The following is a 20,402-nucleotide window of genomic DNA, read 5'->3' on the forward strand; positions in this document are numbered from 1 at the left end:
TTCCCTTGCTTTTTATACTTACGAACCCCTAAATAATATGTTGGTTAATTTCACTCCTATCTTTTATTTTATGTAAATTTAGTCATACAGCGTATGCTTAACATTATTTTCCATGTTCCATGTTGACAGAAATAGTTGACTGCGATTTATTCATTTTCATGATGACATGATATACATTCATTGTAGAAATATGCTGCAATTTACTTATGGGCCCAACTCTTGGTGGATATTTGGGCAGTTTGGGGCTATTACTGACAATGCTATGCACATTCTCATCTCATCTGTGTCCTGATGCAAGCACACAAGAATTTCTCCAAAGTATACACCGAAGAGTGGAATTTCAGGCATGAGTTTTTACGCACCTGCCAGCTTAATGAGCATTCTCCATTGCTACACAAATTGGCCAACATTTGTCACTGTCGGACATTTTTCCTATTGGATTCTTTTTATCATACTGAAATCCTTCTATATTATCAATATTAATCTTCCATCAGTTATATGCATAGCAAAAATCTTCACCCAGTGTGTAGCTTGTCTTTTAACTTCAGTTATGGAGTCTTTTATTAACAAAAGTTTTACTTTAATGTAAACTTGAACATTTTACAAATTGAACATTTTTTTAAATAGGATTTTCCTTCTACTGTGTTTAAGAAATCATCTACCCCGAGGAAATTAATCTCCCTTTTTTTCTTCTGAATGTTTCAAAGACTTTCTTTTCACAAATGAATTGTTGATCCATGCAGAATTGAATCTTTCATTTGGTGCTAGGTAGAGATCAATGTTTTTCCTATATAGATAACAGTCTCAGAACAATTTATGAAGAATCTATCATCTCCCCACTTATTTGATGTCACTTTTGTTTTATAACAAGTTCCTAAACATGTATAGAGCTGTGTCTGTGTTCCCTATTTGACTAACCTTGTGCCAATACTAAACCATCCTAATAACTATGGCATTACTAAGTCTTGATACCTAGAAGGCATGTTCCTTGACACTGATGCTCTTAAAAATTATTCTGGCTATTCTTAAACTTGTTCTTCCTATGAATTTGAAGATCAGTCTTTCAATTCCCCCAAAACGTTCACTGGACATTTTGATTAGATTTGCACTGAATTTATACATTAATTTTAGGAGAATTATCATCTTCATGATATTGTTTTCCTATCTAGGAATCTATGAACATGGTATATGTCTGCTTTTTCTTCTTTTTCTCCTACATCTTTTAATAATATTTGATAAATTTATATGTAAATATCTTGAGCATTTTCTGCAAGTTTATACCTAAGCCTTTCAAAGTTTAGTTCATACTATGAATGAAATCTTTATTCTGTTACATTTTCTAATTGATTATTACTTGCAGATAAGAAGGATATTAATTGTTCTATATTGCCCTTGGACCCAGGAAGTTTGCTGAACTGTCCTGTTAGTTCTAATAATTGATCTATATATTCTATCCAATGCTTTTATTTCTTGTACTGGTTCACTGCATATGCTATAACTTCCCACACAATAAGGAACAGAAGCAATGATGACAGGAAATCCAGAATTTTTGCCCATTTTATTAAAAATATTTATAGTGATTCACAATTAATTATGATGCTTAGTGAGTGCTTGATAGGTATCATTTATGAAGTTACAGAAGTTCCCTTCTATTCCTAGTTTGTAAAGATTATTTACCACTAGTCATTCAATGTCATCAGATGCTTTTTCTACATCTATTGAGATGATCATGTGTTTTTCCTCCTTGTATCTATTAATGGTGCAATGCAACACAAGTATAATAATAATGTGACAGCACACAATATCCCAATGGATTACATTTATAAATATTTCATTTAATAATTCTGCATCTGTTCATTAAAGAAACAAAAGTGATTCTGTTCAAAAGGATGAGTCTTCTAAATTTTTTTTATTACCTAGTTTGGATACTAACATGTCTAATCTCATAAAATGAACTTGACAGCCCTTTCTTTTTCTATTCTCTGAAAGAGACTGAACAAAATCAACAGTTCTTCCACAATTTGGTAAAAACTCCCATGCGAAATCATCTGGGACTGATGTCCTTGACGGGAGAGAAGCTATTAATTATAGACTTAAGTATTTTCAGTTTTCTATTGCATGCAGGTATGCTCTTATCATTAATACTTCCTGCCTTCATTTTAAAAAGAATCGTAATGCTCAAAGGTCTTCCCCATGAAAGCAGGGAAGGAACTCACGACTGTTTGATTCCTTCGTACAGTTCTGGATTCCAGTAGATGCTCAGCAAATATTTTTTTGACTGACTGACTGGTCCCAATGTTGTCCTTCTTGTTTTTTTGTCAAAAATTCCAAATATTAGAAAAATAGAAAAGATAATGATTCCTCATTTATCTAACACCCAGCTTCAACCATTAACAATTCACGACCAATCCACTTTCATCCATACCCCACCACCCAGCACCCTTCTCATGTTATCTTGAAAAAAATCCCAGACATTATATTATTTCACTCATAGATATTTCAGTATATATTGCTAAAAGCAAAGGAATTTCTAAAAATATAATGCAACTATCATACCTAAGAAAAAAACGGATTCCTTAATTTCAAATATCCAATGGTTTCAATGTTATAGGTTTGGGTTTGTTTTTTTTTTTTGTTTTTGTTTTTTTTTGGGGGGGGTTTGTTTTTAATATGGTTCCTCTGGGTCAGAAGCTACACATTGTAATTGGTTGATGTGATTTTCTCTTAATCTCCTGGTTATATCTTTTGTTTTTCCTGCAATCTATTTGGAAAAAAAAAAAAGGGATCATTTATCATGGAGTGCAGGGCTTCTCAAAGTGTCTGTGTGTGGTAAAGAGACAGTTTTAGATCTCCAGTCCATCATGAACTGACACCTGGTCCTACCGTACGTAACTACTACATAGACTGCACCACATGCAACTCACCAAGAGCGTTTAAGAATACCTGAAACAGTTTACACGCTGGTCAACAAAGTAAGTCCACTGATAAACGTGCTTAGACATTTCTCAACACTGAAACATTTCTCTGGAGTACTCTACTTCATTATGCAGACTGCGTCTTGAATAGCAGGGCTGTAGGTTCCCACAGTTTGGATTTTGTGTATTACATCTCCATGGTGTAACGTTCCTCTGTCCTTGTACTTCCTAGAAATTTGGCAGTTGGATCTAAAGACTTGATCAGACTCAAGTTACAATTTTTTGGCAGGACATCATAGTTGATAAAGTGTCCTCCCATCAGGAGGCAAAGCACACCTGGTAGTCCTTCTTTTTGTGATGTGAGCAGCTATTGAGGAACAATGTTACTAATTGTTGCACAATAAATTCTAAGGTTATCTAAGGTCCAAGCCTGTTCTCTGGGAGACTCCCAAGAAAGCTCTGCTTTTGGCAAGCCCCATAGCTTCCCTCCACTTCCTCAGTTTCTCTCACAATATAGATCTTCTAGCTGTCTGCTCTTAGTTGGAGCCCACCCATGACGGAGGACCTTGGGGAGATCTCGTCACCTGGTTGCATTGTAGATATGTTGCCTGAGTTTTCAGTTGCACTGTCCGCGTGGAGGGATTTAGGGAGATTCAAAATCTATACATCCACCCCACCCCCCTACATTTTTAGAAGAATGATGTTTGTTTTAACATTAAACACTTAATTCATTGATTTTTCAGGTTTTTTTTTTATTTTTTAAATAAACGCATTTAAAGTTAAATGTGCCACAAGTGTCTTTTTAGCTGCATCCTATCAGATTTTTTTTTAATGTTAACTCTGATCATATGGTTTAAGTAGGGTCCACTTATTTGATTAATTAAGTTACTCCATAATATAGTGACTATTTTTTCCCTACGTCTCAATGGTTTTGAAGTGAGTATTTCCATTGTTGCTCAGTTATAAGTAATTTTCAATTCATGGACATTTTTCTCTTTAATCCATGAATCTATAGTTATACATTTTTAAATTTCTGAACATATGGAAAGTTTTTATTATCCTTTTCTTACGGCTTTCTGCCTAAACTGTATTGTAGACAAGCAGAGTTCTATTTATATTACTGATTCTTTAACATTTGTTTCGACTTGAACTTCTGAACTAGCAAATGGACAATTTATTTTAAATATTCCATGTGACTCAAAAAGAATGTATACCGCTGACTCCTGGGAACGGAATTCAAATATGGTTGTGTGTGTGTGTGTGTGTGTGTGTGTGTGTGTGTGTTTACTGTATCTTAGAAATAAATATATCAAACTTGTTAATAATGTTGTTCTAATTGTCTACATCTTTACTCATTTATCTGATTAATCCATTGTTTTTGATAGAGGTAATTTTCAATCTTCTACCATGATAATGAATTTGCATACTTACTTTTAATTCCTCAGTTTTGATTTATCTATTAAGGCTATAAATGATGGGTACCTAAAATTCATAATTCATAAAGCTTCTTGGTTGATGTATTGACCCTCTTTATTGCTATTTATCATTTTTGCCATAAATTCTATTTTACCTAATATTAATATTGCTGCACCAGCTTTCTTTTAGTAAGTATTTGCTTGATATATCCTTTTCCTGCCCTTTATATTCAACCTCTGGTGTGGTTTCGTTTTAGGTTTCTCTTTGAAAAATGTCCAATATCTGATCATCTATGTCTTTAACTGGTGAGTTAACCCATTTGAATTTGTGAATACTGCTATATTTTGACTTATATCTACATCCTTATTTGGGGTTTTCCACTTACTATTCTTTTCCTTTCTTTCATTTTCCTGACTTCTGTTAAATTGAGAACATTTTCTATTTTCCTTCCTTTCCGCATTATAAATTTGGAATGTAGAGATTGTAGAGACTGTATTGCAGTCTATTTTTTTTTTTCCAACAAAGTCTAAAGTTACTCAGCATTTCTATACTTTGCCTAAATGTGGTAAGAACCTTAGCAGGCTGTGATTACTTACTGTGACTACTTCTCCCAATTTAGTATTGTTGGTTAGAAATCTTGCCTTTTTTTCTGAAACAAGCAATTTTTTTCCCCACAATTAATAGTTAAATGTATTTGCTGTCATAGCTCATCCATTTCTATGCTTGTCATTGTTTCTTTTATCCCTTATCTCTCTATTCACTTTTCCTCTTGTTGGAATATACTGTGCAGTGACTAAAATCATGATTACAAAGGTTATTAAATAGCAAGAAAACTGTGAAACATACTATAATTTTTAATATAACATATGCAGCATGATTACAACTATCAAAAAACTCCTATTTACAGGAGAAACAACTGACAGAGGAAGAAGCCTTTTCTTGGGAGTGTTACAGGACTAAGATGGTGGATTTTCTGCCCAATGTGCAGAAAATTGCTAAGATACCCAGGTTTCAAAGAGAGAGTTTTCTCGATAGGTGCAAAGCAGGACAGCAGATAGCCTATCGGCCCAAAATCTGTCTCCCTGAGCTGCAGTAACTCTGAGAGTTTCATAGTATCAAAAGATGGGCAGGTTTTAGGATAATGAAGACAGTGGCCCAGATGATATAATTAGAGGTGATCTAATTATTAGAGGTGATTGATTACATGCTTACTCACAGAACGTATGTAAGAAAATGGGGGCCTTAATATGATAATGGGCGTGATTTTTAGTATTATAATGAAGTATAGGTGATATATACGTTAAAGTCTAAGCTGCTGCACATGTCATTTTGGTTAGATCCAGCTTCGGTTATCAGGATAACTTGGGACTTGGGGTGGGTTAGTTCTGGGCTGACCCAAGGTCCTTCATTAATAAACATCAGGGACTCTTTAGTAATCATAGACTTTAAAGTCGAAAAACTGGATAAATGGATACAAGTGAAGCTTAGTCACAAGGTTTTTACAATTACCAGGGCACAAGATAAAAGCTAAACAATCAGTATTAGAGATCAGGGCAGCTGGATTACAGTACAGAGCTATCAGGTATTTCCCTCTGTCTACTCTAATACACCAGAAAGTAAAAGGGAGTATCTATATAATGATTCTGTAATCGTAATCATTCCCTAAATCCTAACTTCTCAGTTACAAGAATTAAGATTAAGTAAGATTAGAGCCGGCCCTTCAGTGAAGACCAGAAAATCAGAGAGCAACACTACCTTCTTCCCCAACACAAGCAGGGCTCACTTAGGAAAGCAGATTCAGCTGTCTCTCGGAAGCTCAGCCTAGCATAGTAAAATGAGCAATGAACTCGGAAGGCACGAGTTCAGGTTTTAGCTCTGTCAGACTGGGACACGCTGGGGCAAGTCATTAGGACTGCAGTAAGCGGAAATAATCTACCCTACGAGGCTTTTGTTTAGAGGAGCAAATGAAACCATGAATATGAAAGCATGTTATAAAACTCTAAGGGGATTTTTTTTAAGCATTTTTATTGATAAATTTCAAAACATAGTTTAACAGGTAGTTATAGAGCAAATTTCAGAGTACAGTATGGGTTAGAGTTCCACAATTTCAGGCATTTCTTTCTGGCAGTTCAAATACACTGGAAACTAAAAAGAAATATCTATATAATGATTCAGTAGTCATAATCATTGGTTAAATCTTAACTTCTCTGTTACAACTCCTCCCTCTCATTTGATCATTTTCTCAGTCTTCAGGGATATTTGGGCAATGACCTTTCTAACTTCTTCATGCTGAAAAGGGGTGTTGACATTATTGGGTAGGGAGATCCAACTGGTTGATGTATAGGAGAGATTGGTACCTCTAAGTTCAGGGCTTATCTGGCATAGGAGGCTTTAAGTTTCTGGAAAATAAGCTTAATAAGTAAAACTTTTATAGTCTTAGATACAGCCCTAGGTTTTCTTTAGGGTTTTCAGGAAAACTGTTCGTTGCACTTGACATACCATGGCAATTTATAATATCTGTCTGAAGCTTGCTTAAGAGTAACCTCCAGAATGACCTCTCAACTCTATTTGAAATCTCTTAGCCACTGAAACCTTATTTTGTTACATTTCTTTTCCCCTTTCTAGTTAAAGGGATTTTTTTATATATGCACACAAACATAGGTTTATGTGCGTGTATAATTTTTAGACTTTAAGGCAGTGTTCTAGTTTGCTAATGCTGCTGGAATGCAAAACACCAGAAATGGATTGGCTTTTATAAAAGGGGGTTTATTTGTTTACACAGTTACAGTCTTAAGGCCATAAAGTGCCAAGGTAACACATCAGCAAGCGGGTACCTTCACTGGAGGATGGCCAGTGGTGTCCAGAAAACCTCTGTTAGCTGGGAAGGCACGTGGCTGGTGTCTGCTCCAAGTTCTGGTTTCAAATGGCTTTCTCCCAGGACGTTCCTCTCTAGGCTACAGTTCCTCAAAAATGTCACTCTCAGTTGTTCTTGGGGTGTTTGTCCTCTCTTAGCTTCTCCAGAGCAAGAGTCTGTTTTCAACAGCTGTCTTCAAAATGTCTCTCATCTGCAGCTCCTGTGCTTTCTTCAAAGTGTCCCTCTTGACTGTGCCAGCTCATTTATATGGCTCCAGTGACTTAATTTAGACCCACCCTAAATGGGCGGGGTAATACCTCTGTGGAAATTATCCAGTTAGGGTCATCACCCACAGTTGGGTGGGGCACATCTCCATGAAAACAACCCAATCCAAACGTTCCAACTTAATCCCCACTAATATGTCTGCCCCACAAGATTACATCAAAGAACATGGCTTTTTCTGGGGGACATAATACATTCAAACCAGCACAGGCAGGATATATAGTCACATTATCACACTCAATTAGCCACGTGTGCTACCCCAGATAGACTGGATTGAACCCAAAACAAACTATGAAACAAGACAAGGGCTAATCCCCCACCCCACTTCCTAATGTCCATCTTCCGTGAGAACCTTGATTTTTTCCTCCGTTAAGACACTAGTTTGGTCATGCAGCATTCATTACCACTTTCAGGGCATGCAGCTTACAAATTAGCAGACACTTTCCCTTTTCCCTTTCTTTAATGAGCTAAGCTGGGCTGAGCACCTGTCAACTGCCATGACTGGGATTCGGTCCTGCTGGCCTCACGGCTCCGCTTGCCCATTAATTGTAAGCGGCATTCTATCACTTTGTCATGCTTTCCAGACTTGCACCTGTCTTTGCTCATTTCCTTTCAGTATCTTACTAGGTCCTTAGCTTTCTTACTAGTTACTATCCCTAAATTAGAAGGTAGTCCGCTATTTCAAGTAGTAAGACTACTCATCCCAGCTCCTTTGAGGTCAGGAGTGGATGGTGTTTTCGCATAAGATGAACTCGTGGCTGTACCACAATATGCTCCCGGGACACAAGCAGGTCCTGACACACCAGGAAGGAAACCCAAAGCAGGGGAGGCAGTCTGGTTCAGTTGTCTCTTTCTTCACGACTTGTTTACTTGTTTACTAAAACCAAGCAACAGTTATTTATTAGCCTAAGCATCCTATACTAAATGTTTTCAAATTAAGAACCCATTTAGCTTGTGCTTCCAGGAGGGAGCCTGTGATGATAATTATACTTCCTGTTCCAATGAACAAATCATGCCTGAACGTATGAGAAATGCTAACGGAGTGAAGTGAAGAACTCCCCATGTGCCTTGGTTTGCCAGGGATATATGACAAATACCACAGACTGGTTGCCTTCAAGAACAGGAATTTACTGCCTTGTAGATTTGGAGGCTAGAGTCCAAAATCAAGTTCTCGACCAGCTATGCCTCCTCTCCGAGTCTGTAGTGATTTGCTGCTGGCTTGCCACAATCTTTGGGGCTCCTTGGCATGCATCTCTGCCTCTGCTGCGTGCTTCTCCTTCTGGCTTTTATTTTGCCTGTTCAGTCCTCTGTGCTTCTGTCCAGGTTCCCTCTCCTTAATGGACTTCAGCCATATGGGTCAAAGACCACCCTGATTCAATTTGGCCTCATCTAAATAGAATCGTCAAGAGATCCGATTCACAAATGAGTTCACACCTTAATAACAACTTCAAAGGTCCTACTTACAAATGGGTTCACCCCCGCAGGAATGCAGATTAAGGCTTGCAGCTGTCTTTTGTGGGGGACATGATTCAATCCCCAACACTGGACTTCGCTTATTTCTGCATATTTCTTTACGTAAAAACGGAGATAGTTCAAAAGTATATGAATGAAGGAAAAGTTGTATTACAGGCTTTTAGGAAATGAACTCAAGCTTTTAGGGACTTTAACAGTTTGCCACACACCTGCAAAAAAAAAAAAAATGTATGCACTATATTAGGATGGCAGCTAACAGATGCAGGCAGTTGATGCTTTTGCGAAAGGCCTGAAGATCAGACTTCTTAGTCAAAATGGCTCTATTCATCTAAATATATACTTTAAGAATAGCAGCAGGAGGCGGGGCAAGATGGCAGACTGGTGAGCTGTATGTTTTAGTTACTCCTCCAGGAAAGTAGGTAAAAAGCCAGGAACTGCGTGGACTGGACACCACAGAGCAATCTGTCTTTGGGCATACTTCATACAACACTCATGAAAACGTGGAACTGCTGAGATCAGCGAAATCTGTAAGTTTTTGCGGCCAGGGGACCCGCGCCCCTCCCTGCCAGGCTCAGTCCCGGGGGAGGAGGGGCTGTCAGCTCCAGGAAGGAGAAGGGAGAATTGCAGTGGCTGCTCTTACCGGAAACTCATTCTACTGATTCAAACTCCAACCATAGATAGACTGAGGCCAGACACCAGAGACTCTGAGAGCAGCCAGCCCAGCAGAGAGGAGACAGGCATAGAAAAAAAACAACACGAAAAACTCCAAAATAAAAGCAGAGGATTTTTGGAGTTCTGGTGAACACAGAAAGGGGAAGGGCGGAGATCAGGCCTTGAGGCGCATATGCAAATCCCAAAGCAAGGCTGATCTCTCTGCCCTGGGCACTTTTCCTTAATGGCCCTGGTTGCTTTGTCTATTAGCATTTCAATAACCCATTAGATCTCTGAGGAGGGCCATTTTTTTTTTTTTTTTTTTAAATCCTTTTTGCTTGTTCTAAAACAATTACTCTAAGAAGCTCAATACAGAAAGCTTCAAAGAATTGAAATTTGGGAACGTCAAGTCAAGAGCAGAACTAAGAGAGCTCTGAGACAAAAGGCAATAATCCAGTGGCTGAGAAAATTCACTAAACAACACAACTTCCCAAGAAAAGGGGGGTGTCTGCTCACAGCCACCATCCTGGTGGACAGGAAACACTCCTGCCCATCGCCAGCCCCATAGACCAGAGCTGCCCCAGACAACCCAGTGTGACGGAAGTGCTTCAAATAACAGGCACACACCACAAAACTGGGCGTGGACATTAGCCTTCCCTGCAACCTCAGCTGAATGTCCCAGAGCTGGGAAGGGGGAGCAGTGTGAATTAACAGAGCCCCATTCAGCCATCATTTGAGCAGACTGGGAGCCTCCCAACACAGCCCAGCAGCCCAGAACTGCCCTGGGGGGACGGCACTCACCTGCGACATAGCACAGTCATCCCTCAACAGAGGATCCGGGGTGCACAGCCTGGAAGAGGGGCCCACTTGCAAGTCTCAGGAGCCATACGCCAATACCAAAGACTTGTGGGTCAGTGGCAGAGACAAACTGTGGCAGGACTGAACTGAAGGATTAGACTATTGCAGTAGCTTTAAAACTCTAGGATCATCAGGGAGATTTGATTGTTAGGGCCACCCCCCCTCCCCGACTGCCCAGAAACACGCCCCACATACAGGGCAGGCAACACCAACTACACACGCAGGCTTGGGACACCAATTGGGCCCCACAAGACTCACTCCCCCACTCACCAAAAAGGCTAAGCAGGGGAGATCTGGCTTGTGGAGAACAGGTGGCTCGTGGACGCCACCTGCTGGTTAGTTAGAGAAAGTGTACTCCACGAAGCTGTAGATCTGATAAATTAGAGATAAGGACTTCAACTGGTCTACAAACCCTAAAAGAACCCTATCAAGGTCAGCAAATGCCACGAGGCCAAAAACAACAGAAAATTATAAAGCATATGAAAAAACCAGACGATATGGATAACCCAAGCCCAAGCACCCAAATCAAAAGACCAGAAGAGACACACTTAGAGCAGCTACTCAAAGAACTAAAGATGAACAATGAGACCCTAGTACGGGATATGAAGGAAATCAAGAAGACCCTAGAAGAGCATAAAGAAGACATTGCAAGACTAAATAAAAAAATGGATGATCTTATGGAAATTAAAGAAACTGTTGACCAAATTAAAAAGATTCTGGACACTCATAGTACAAGACTAGAGGAAGTTGAACAACGAATCAGTGACCTGGAAGATGACAGAATGGAAAATGAAAACATAAAAGAAAGAATGGGGAAAAAAATTGAAAAACTCGAAATGGACCTCAGGGATATGATAGATAATATGAAACGTCCGAATATAAGACTCATTGGTGTCCCAGAAGGGGAAGAAAAGGGTAAAGGTCTAGGAAGAGTATTCAAAGAAATTGTTGGGGAAAACTTCCCAAATCTTCTAAACAACATAAATACACAAATCATAAATGCTCAGCGAACTCCAAATAGAATAAATCCAAAAAAACCCACTCCGAGACATATACTGATCACACTGTCAAACATAGAAGAGAAGGAGCAAGTTCTGAAAGCAGCAAGAGAAAAGCAATTCACCACATACAAAGGAAACAGCATAAGACTAAGTAGTGACTACTCAGCAGCCACCATGGAGGCGAGAAGGCAGTGGCACGATATATTTAAAATTCTGAGTGAGAGGAATTTCCAGCCAAGAATACTTTATCCAGCAAAGCTCTCCTTCAAATTTGAGGGAGAGCTTAAATTTTTCACAGACAAAGAAATGCTGAGAGAATTTGCTAACAAGAGACCTGCCCTACTGGAGATACTAAAGGGAGCCCTACAGACAGAGAAACAAAGACAGGACAGAGAGACTTGGAGAAAGGTTCAGTACTAAAGAGATTCGGTATGGGTACAATAAAGGATATTAATAGAGAGAGGGAAAAATATGGCAAACATAATCCAAAGGATAAGATGGCCGATTCAAGAAATGCCTTCACGGTTTTAACGTTGAATGTAAATGGATTAAACTCCCCAATTAAAAGATATAGATTCGCAGAATGGATCAAAAAAAATGAACCATCAATATGTTGCATACAAGAGACTCATCTTAGACACAGGGACACAAAGAAACTGAAAGTGAAAGGATGGAAAAAAATATTTCATGCAAGCTACAGCCAAAAGAAAGCAGGTGTAGCAATATTAATCTCAGATAAAATAGACTTCAAATGCAGGGATGTTTTGAGAGACAAAGAAGGCCACTACATACTAATAAAAGGGGCAATTCAGCAAGAAGAAATAACAATCGTAAATGTCTATGCACCCAATCAAGGTGCCACAAAATACATGAGAGAAACATTGGCAAAACTAAAGGAAGCAATTGATGTTTCCACAATAATTGTGGGAGACTTCAACACATCACTCTCTCCTATAGATAGATCAACCAGACAGAAGACCAATAAGGAAATTGAAAACCTAAACAATCTGATAAATGAATTAGATTTAACAGACATCTACAGGACATTACATCCCAAATCAACAGGATACACATACTTTTCTAGTGCTCACGGAACTTTCTCCAGAATAGATCATATGCTGGGACATAAAACAAGCCTCAATAAATTTAAAAAGATTGAAATTATTCAAAGCACATTCTCTGACCACAATGGAATACAATTAGAAGTCAATAACCATCAGAGACTTAGAAAATTCACAAATACCTGGAGGTTAAACAACACACTCCTAAACAATCAGTGGGTTAAAGAAGAAATAGCAAGAGAAATTGCTAAATATATAGAGACGAATGAAAATGAGAACACAACATACCAAAACCTATGGGATGCAGCAAAAGCAGTGCTAAGGGGGAAATTTATAGCACTAAACGCATATATTAAAAAGGAAGAAAGAGCCAAAATCAAAGAACTAATGGATCAACTGAAGAAGCTAGAAAATGAACAGCAAACCAATCCTAAACCAAGTACAAGAAAAGAAATAACAAGGATTAAAGCAGAAATAAATGACATAGAGAACAAAAAAACAATAGAAAGGATAAATATCACCAAAAGTTGGTTCTTTGAGAAGATCAACAAGATTGACAAGCCCCTAGCTAGACTGACAAAATCAAAAAGAGAGAAGACCCATATAAACAAAATAATGAATGAAAAAGGTGACATAACTGCAGATCCTGAAGAAATTAAAAAAATTATAAGAGGATATTATGAACAACTGTATGGCAACAAACTGGATAATGTAGAAGAAATGGACAATTTCCTGGAAACATATGAACAACCTAGACTGACCAGAGAAGAAATAGAAGACCTCAACCAACCCATCACAAGCAAAGAGATCCAATCAGTCATCAAAAATCCTCCCACAAATAAATGCCCAGGGCCAGATGGCTTCACAGGGGAATTCTACCAAACTTTCCAGAAAGAACTGACACCAATCTTACTCAAACTCTTTCAAAACATTGAAAAAAATGGAACACTACCTAACTCATTTTATGAAGCTAACATCAATCTAATACCAAAACCAGGCAAAGATGCTACAAAAAAGGAAAACTACCGGCCAATCTCCCTAATGAATATAGATGCAAAAATCCTCAACAAAATACTTGCAAATCGAATCCAAAGACACATTAAAAAAATCATACACCATGACCAAGTGGGGTTCATTCCAGGCATGCAAGGATGGTTCAACATAAGAAAAACAATCAATGTATTACAACACATTAAAAACTCGAAAGGGAAAAATCAATTGATCATCTCAATAGATGCTGAAAAAGCATTTGACAAAATCCAACATCCGTTTTTGATAAAAACACTTCAAAAGGTAGGAATTGAAGGAAACTTCCTCAACATGATAAAGAGCATATATGAAAAACCCACAGCCAGCATAGTACTCAATGGTGAGAGACTGAAAGCCTTCCCTCTAAGATCAGGAACAAGACAAGGATGCCCGCTGTCACCACTGTTATTCAACATTGTGCTGGAAGTGCTAGCCAGGGCAATCCGGCAAGACAAAGAAATAAAAGGCATCCAAATTGGAAAAGAAGAAGTAAAACTGTCATTGTTTGCAGATGATATGATCTTATATCTAGAAAACCCTGAGAAATCAACGATACACCTACTAGAGCTAATAAACAAATTTAGCAAAGTAGCGGGATACAAGGTTAATGCACATAAGTCAGTAATGTTTCTATATGCTAGAAATGAACAAACTGAAGAGACACTCAAGAAAAAGATACCATTTTCAATAGCAACTAAAAAAATCAAGTACCTAGGAATAAACTTAACCAAAGATGTAAAAGACCTATACAAAGAAAACTACATAACTCTACTAAAAGAAATAGAAGGGGACCTTAAAAGATGGAAAAATATTCCATGTTCATGGATAGGAAGGCTAAATGTCATTAAGATGTCAATTTTACCCAAACTCATCTACAGATTCAATGCAATCCCAATCAAAATTCCAACAACCTACTTTGCAGACTTGGAAAAGCTAGTTATCAAATTTATTTGGAAAGGGAAGATGCCTCGAATTGCTAAAGACACTTTAAAAAAGAAAAACGAAGTGGGAGGACTTACACTCCCTGACTTTGAAGCTTATTATAAAGCCACAGTTGCCAAAACAGCATGGTACTGGCACAAAGATAGACATATAGATCAATGGAATCGAATTGAGAATTCAGAGATAGACCCTCAGATCTATGGCCGACTGATCTTTGATAAGGCCCCCAAAGTCACCGAACTCAGCCATAATGGTCTTTTCAACAAATGGGGCTGGGAGAGTTGGATATCCATATCCAAAAGAATGAAAGAGGACCCCTACCTCACCCCCTACACAAAAATTAACTCAAAATGGACCAAAGATCTCAATATAAAAGAAAGTACCATTAAACTCCTAGAAGATAATGTAGGAAAACATCTTCAAGACCTTGTATTAGGAGGCCACTTCCTAGACTTTACACCCAAAGCACAAGCAACAAAAGAGAAAATAGATAAATGGGAACTCCTCAAGCTTAGAAGTTTCTGCACCTCAAAGGAATTTCTCAAAAAGGTAAAGAGGCAGCCAACTCAATGGGAAAAAATTTTTGGAAACCATGTATCTGACAAAAGACTGATATCTTGCATATACAAAGAAATCCTACAACTCAATGACAATAGTACAGACAGCCCAATTATAAAATGGGCAAAAGATATGAAAAGACAGTTCTCTGAAGAGGAAATACAAATGGCCAAGAAACACATGAAAAAATGTTCAGCTTCACTAGCTATTAGAGAGATGCAAATTAAGACCACAATGAGATACCATCTAACACCGGTTAGAATGGCTGCCATTAAACAAACAGGAAACTACAAATGCTGGAGGGGATGTGGAGAAATTGGAACTCTTATTCATTGTTGGTGGGACTGTATAATGGTTCAGCCACTCTGGAAGTCAGTCTGGCAGTTCCTTAGAAAACTAGAGATAGAGCTACCATTCGATCCAGCGATTGCACTTCTCGGGATATACCCGGAAGATCGGAAAGCAGTGACACGAACAGATATCTGCACGCCAATGTTCATAGCAGCATTATTCACAATTGCCAAGAGATGGAAACAACCCAAATGTCCATCAACAGATGAGTGGATAAATAAAATGTGGTATATACACACGATGGAATACTACGCGGCAGTAAGAAGGAACGATCTGGTGAAACATATGACAACATGGATGAACCTTGAAGACATAATGCTGAGCGAAATAAGCCAGGCACAAAAAGAGAAATATTATATGCTACCACTAATGTGAACTTTGAAAAATGTAAAACAAATGGTTTATAATGTAGAATGTAGGGGAACTAGCAGTAGAGAGCAATTAAGGAAGGGGGAACAATAATCCAAGAAGAACAGATAAGCTATTTAACGTTCTGGGGATGCCCAGAAATGACTATGGTCTGTTAATTTCTGATGGATGTAGTAGGAACAAGTTCACTGAAATGTTGCTATAGTATGTAACTTTCTTGGGGTAAAGTAGGAACATGTTGGAAGTTAAGCAGTTATCTTAGGTTAGTTGTCTTTTTCTTACTCCCTTGCTATGGTCTCTTTGAAATGTTCTTTTATTGTATGTTTGTTTTCTTTTTAACTTTTTTTTTCATACAGTTGATTTGAAAAAAGAAGGGAAAGTTAAAAAAAAAAAAAAAGAAAAAAGACAAACAAGGAAAAAAAAAAAAAAAAAAAACAAAACGATGTAGTGCCCCCTTGAGGAGCCTGTGGAGAATGCAGGGGTATTCGCCTACCCCACCTCCATGGTTGCTAACATGACCACAGACATAGGGGACTGGTGGTTTGATGGGTTGAGCCCTCTACCATAAGTTTTACCCTTGGGAAGACGGTTGCTGCAAAGGAGAGGCTAGGCCTCCCTGTATTTGTGCCTAAGAGTCTCCTCCTGAATGCCTCTTTGTTGCTCAGATGTGGCCCTCTCTCTCTGGCTAAGCCAACTTGAAAGGTGAAATCACTGCCCTCCCCCCTACGTGGGATCAGACACCCAGGGAAGTGAATCTCCCTGGCAACGTGGAATATGACTCCCGGGGAGGAATGTAGACCCGGCATCGTGGGATGGAGAACATCTTCTTGACCAAAAGGGGGATGTGAAAGGAAATGAAATAAGCTTCAGTGGCAGAGAGATTCCAAAACGAGCCGAGAGATCACTCTGGTGGGCACTCTTACGCACACTTTAGACAACCTTTTTTAGGTTCTAAAGAATTGGGGTAGCTGGTGGTGGATACCTGAAACTATTAAACTACAACCCAGAACCCATGAATCTCGAAGACAGTTGTATAAAAATGTAGCTTATGAGGGGTGACAGTGGGATTGGGAATGCCATAAGGACCAAACTCCACTTTGTCTAGTTTATGGATCGATGTGTAGAAAAGTAGGGGAAGCAAACAAACAGACAAAGGTACCTAGTGTTCTTTTTTACTTCAATTGCTCTTTTTCACTCTAATTATTATTCTTGTTATTTTTGTGTGTGTGCTAATGAAGGTGTCAGGGATTGATTTAGGTGATGAATGTACAACCATGTAATGGTACTGTAAACAATCGAAAGTACAATTTGTTTTGTATGACTGCGTGGTATGTGAATATATCTCAATAAAATGATGATTAAAAAAAAAAAAAAAAAAAAAAGAATAGCAGCAATTAAATCACCCCCATACCATCCTGCAAAGCAGGGGAGGGTAAGGAAGGAGCCCAGGGACAAGAACACAGTTAACGATCCAAGCCAACAGGTCACCAGTCCCCATCTGCTATATAAGAAATTCGTTAACCTCTAATAGCATGACACATAATTAACTTCTCCTGTCTGAGAACCGGAATCATGAAACCACAGGTATCAATCAGTGTTGTTCCTTCACTTGTCTTGCATTAAGGGTGAACTGAGCCAAAGACTGTCAATGGACATAAAAAAAAAAAAAACCCAGGGAAAGGCAGGTTTGGAACTGAGAGAAAGCATAAGGGCAAACAAGTGACAGCAAAGGCCTACCAATTTCTATGGTTACCACCCCAACAAATCCATCAAAACAGATTGAGACGTGGCCCGCACAAGGGACTTCATTAAGTACGGAAGATACTAAAGCAAAATGAGATCCAGGATGACCATGATGCTTTCATAAAGATAAATGTTAACGACCTCAGCAACAAATGTCCCAGGACTCACCTCGTGCTTGGAGAAGAGCCGGACGCCCTCCAGCTGGTGGAAGACTGGGTAGTGCTGGGCGTCGATCTGGTCCCGTCGGTAGACGTCCCCCACCACCAGGAAGGCGTCCAGCCCCGAGTGGATCAAGTCCCACTGGTGCGCTGACGTGTGCGCCCTCAGCATGTGGGTCCGGTTCAGGTAGTAGTTGTCACCCTTTTTCCGGCTGGGGTGATCGGCTGGGATGAGCAGGCTGTCAAAGTTCTGCCAGGTGGTGACCACTGGAGGTAGGTTGTCGTAGACAGAGAACAGTGGGGTTCTGGAGCGGCCCAGGTACTGCCTGTAGAAGTGCTCCTTCACCCTCTCCTTGATCAGCCATAATGGGTGGTGTGGCTGGTTGTGCAGGTTCCTGCCAACCTTGGAGAGCACCTTCCTGGTGAGGTTGGTGTAGGTGTCCTGACAGTAGGCTTTGCCTAGCAACTCCACCTCACAGCCTGGGGCTCCCTGGGCGCTGGACCCAGGGCTCAAGGCCCTGTGCTGCTGACCTCTGGAGACACTGCTGATCTTTCTCACCAGGTAAACACCTGCACGGGCAACTCTCCTGAGACCCGAACAAACCATGGCAGAAACTTCTCGCGGATTCTGGAAAGAGCACACAGGCGAAGCACAAGTCAAATTTCACTTTGTGGAAAGGGATAAACCTGCCCTGCGAGCCTCCTGCCATCTCTCCCGTCCTTTTGACATCTTTGCCTCCCCAACAACACCACCTCCACGCAGCTGCAAGACTCAACTAAGGAAGTCTGCACTAAGTCCAAAGACTCTTGAAGTCACTTTCAGATCCATGGTCATTTCTAACAGTCCTCCCCTTGCTGTTTAGATTCCTGGCTTTGTAGGGATTCCCCTTTAACAGGTTATGTCATGCTCTCAACCCCTCACATGGGACATGACATTGGATGGGGCAGCTTCTTTTTGTTTTTACTACATTTTAGAGCCAAAAAACACTCTAAAGGGATCACTTAAGACAGAGTTTGGTAAGACCCTAGCAGGGTCTCATTAATTAAAGGATGCACTATACATGTACACCTCTGCAATACGGTAAAAGTGGTGACTTTCTAAACAGCCATCCTGCACAATTCTGCCTTTCATTCTCGTCTACCCAGTTCTGCATGACTTCCAGATTATTTTATTATGTCACAAAGTGACTTTGCCAATATATATATTTTTTAACATTTTGAATAAAATGTATCAAGATAGCTGGCTGTTATTTTTACTTAATTTTTTAAAAAAATAAAACTGGAAGAATTATACAAAGTGATAGACCACCCCAATGGACAGCTGAGACTATTTTTATAACGCAAATCTTTTCAGTCCTCACATCTGGTCATGTCATTTAGGTTTAATGCCATTTTGACATCCCATCAATTATATTTTTGGTTGGTAAAAGAATAAATTATTACACACACAATAAACCAGATGCTGGACTAAATCTACTGAGGTAGGGGTACAGAGCAGCCAGATGACAGAGTACTGATCCAGGATGTTTTTTTAAGATGCCCAGAATTTAATGAGAAGATCACCAAGTTTCAGGGATGCAAGTTTCCTCCAAAGCCATCTAGTAGAGGCCCTTCCTGTCACAGATGAGGCGACAAAGACCCAGAGTATAAGCAGACCTTGTCAAACCATAGAGTCATGAGACAGTTAAGACAACAGCGAAGGATTCTGGACCACTAACATAGTGGGTTTTAACCGCTTCCAAGGAAGCCATGCTTTAAAATCATACTAAAAATCATTAGATGGCAAGCCTCTATGCTCATAAATAATTTACTGTGAATGCACATCACTCAATTCTATCTTTCAAAACTTGGGATTTTTAACCACCAGACTATTATGAAGCATACAAACATGTGGTTGCTATACTTCAGGGCCATGCAATCATGCAAAGAAAACACATAACTGCATGGCACTGAACAAGCAGATTGAGCAGAATAAGGAATTATCGAGTTTCACGTGACCACCAGAGACATATTTAATACGTACCTGGGCATCTCAGTTCACCTAGTGCAGAAATGGAACTGAAAATCTCTTCCTATGCATGTGTGGTTGCTTATTAAAAGTCATTGTGTTGCACCCTGGTCTGAGACTGTCTTCATCTGAGAAGTTTTCAATGATACCCAGAAACTCTCTGAATTCATTCATTTATGGGACTGTTTTGTCAGGGTTGTTTTGAAAGTGTTTTTGGCTGAGCTTCAGCTGAAATATGTCCTCCCATCTATATTGTTCAGCGGCTTGTCACTGCAGTGGATATGAATTTTAAATATGCATATGCAGCCTTACACATCTTAGCACAAAGTCAGACCCAGCTTGGCACCCTTGCCGAGACACAAGAAAGATTTCTTCTTTCCTAAGTCAAATGCTGTCATACAAAGTTCAGAATCGTGCTGGGAAAGGGGTTTTTGATGCAATCCTGCATAGTGTGCTGACTACACTTTCCTTCTCAGTTTCCAGACCCTCAGACCCTCAAACCCACTTCTGGGGTTCGGTTCCCACTCCTCAATTCCTTTCGTTCTCCTCCTCACCCCCACCCCAGCTTAGCCAAGAAAGCTGAACTGACTTGCCCTCATTTTTAGGTCTTTTATCTATCCACTCAACCCCTGCTTATATCCCCCCTTCTCATTTGTCCCCAACCCAAACAATTCTTTGTTCTTTCTGTCATCTGTCTCACAGAGATTAATACCTAGGATAGCTTTCCCATTTC

The 20,402-nt window shown here is 39.4% G+C and overlaps 1 protein-coding gene across 4 annotated transcripts in view; it reads right to left on the reverse strand.

Moving 5' to 3' along the window:
- FARS2 (phenylalanyl-tRNA synthetase 2, mitochondrial) overlaps nucleotides 1–20,402 on the reverse strand; it is a 618,388-nt gene that overhangs the window by 445,746 nt on the left and 152,240 nt on the right. For 3 of the 4 annotated variants that reach the window (XM_037844227.1, XM_037844225.1, XM_037844226.1), the window contains exon 2: nucleotides 17,672–18,289. The exons of the other annotated variant lie outside the window; for it this stretch is intronic. In XM_037844227.1, the coding sequence (XP_037700155.1) occupies nucleotides 17,672–18,268 (597 nt within the window). In that variant the 5' untranslated portion in view covers nucleotides 18,269–18,289. The remainder of the gene's footprint in view (nucleotides 1–17,671; nucleotides 18,290–20,402) is intronic. 4 annotated transcript variants of the gene reach the window in all.

The sequence above is a fragment of the Choloepus didactylus genome, chromosome 7, assembly GCF_015220235.1.
Source record: "Choloepus didactylus isolate mChoDid1 chromosome 7, mChoDid1.pri, whole genome shotgun sequence".
Lineage (NCBI taxonomy): Eukaryota > Metazoa > Chordata > Mammalia > Pilosa > Megalonychidae > Choloepus > Choloepus didactylus.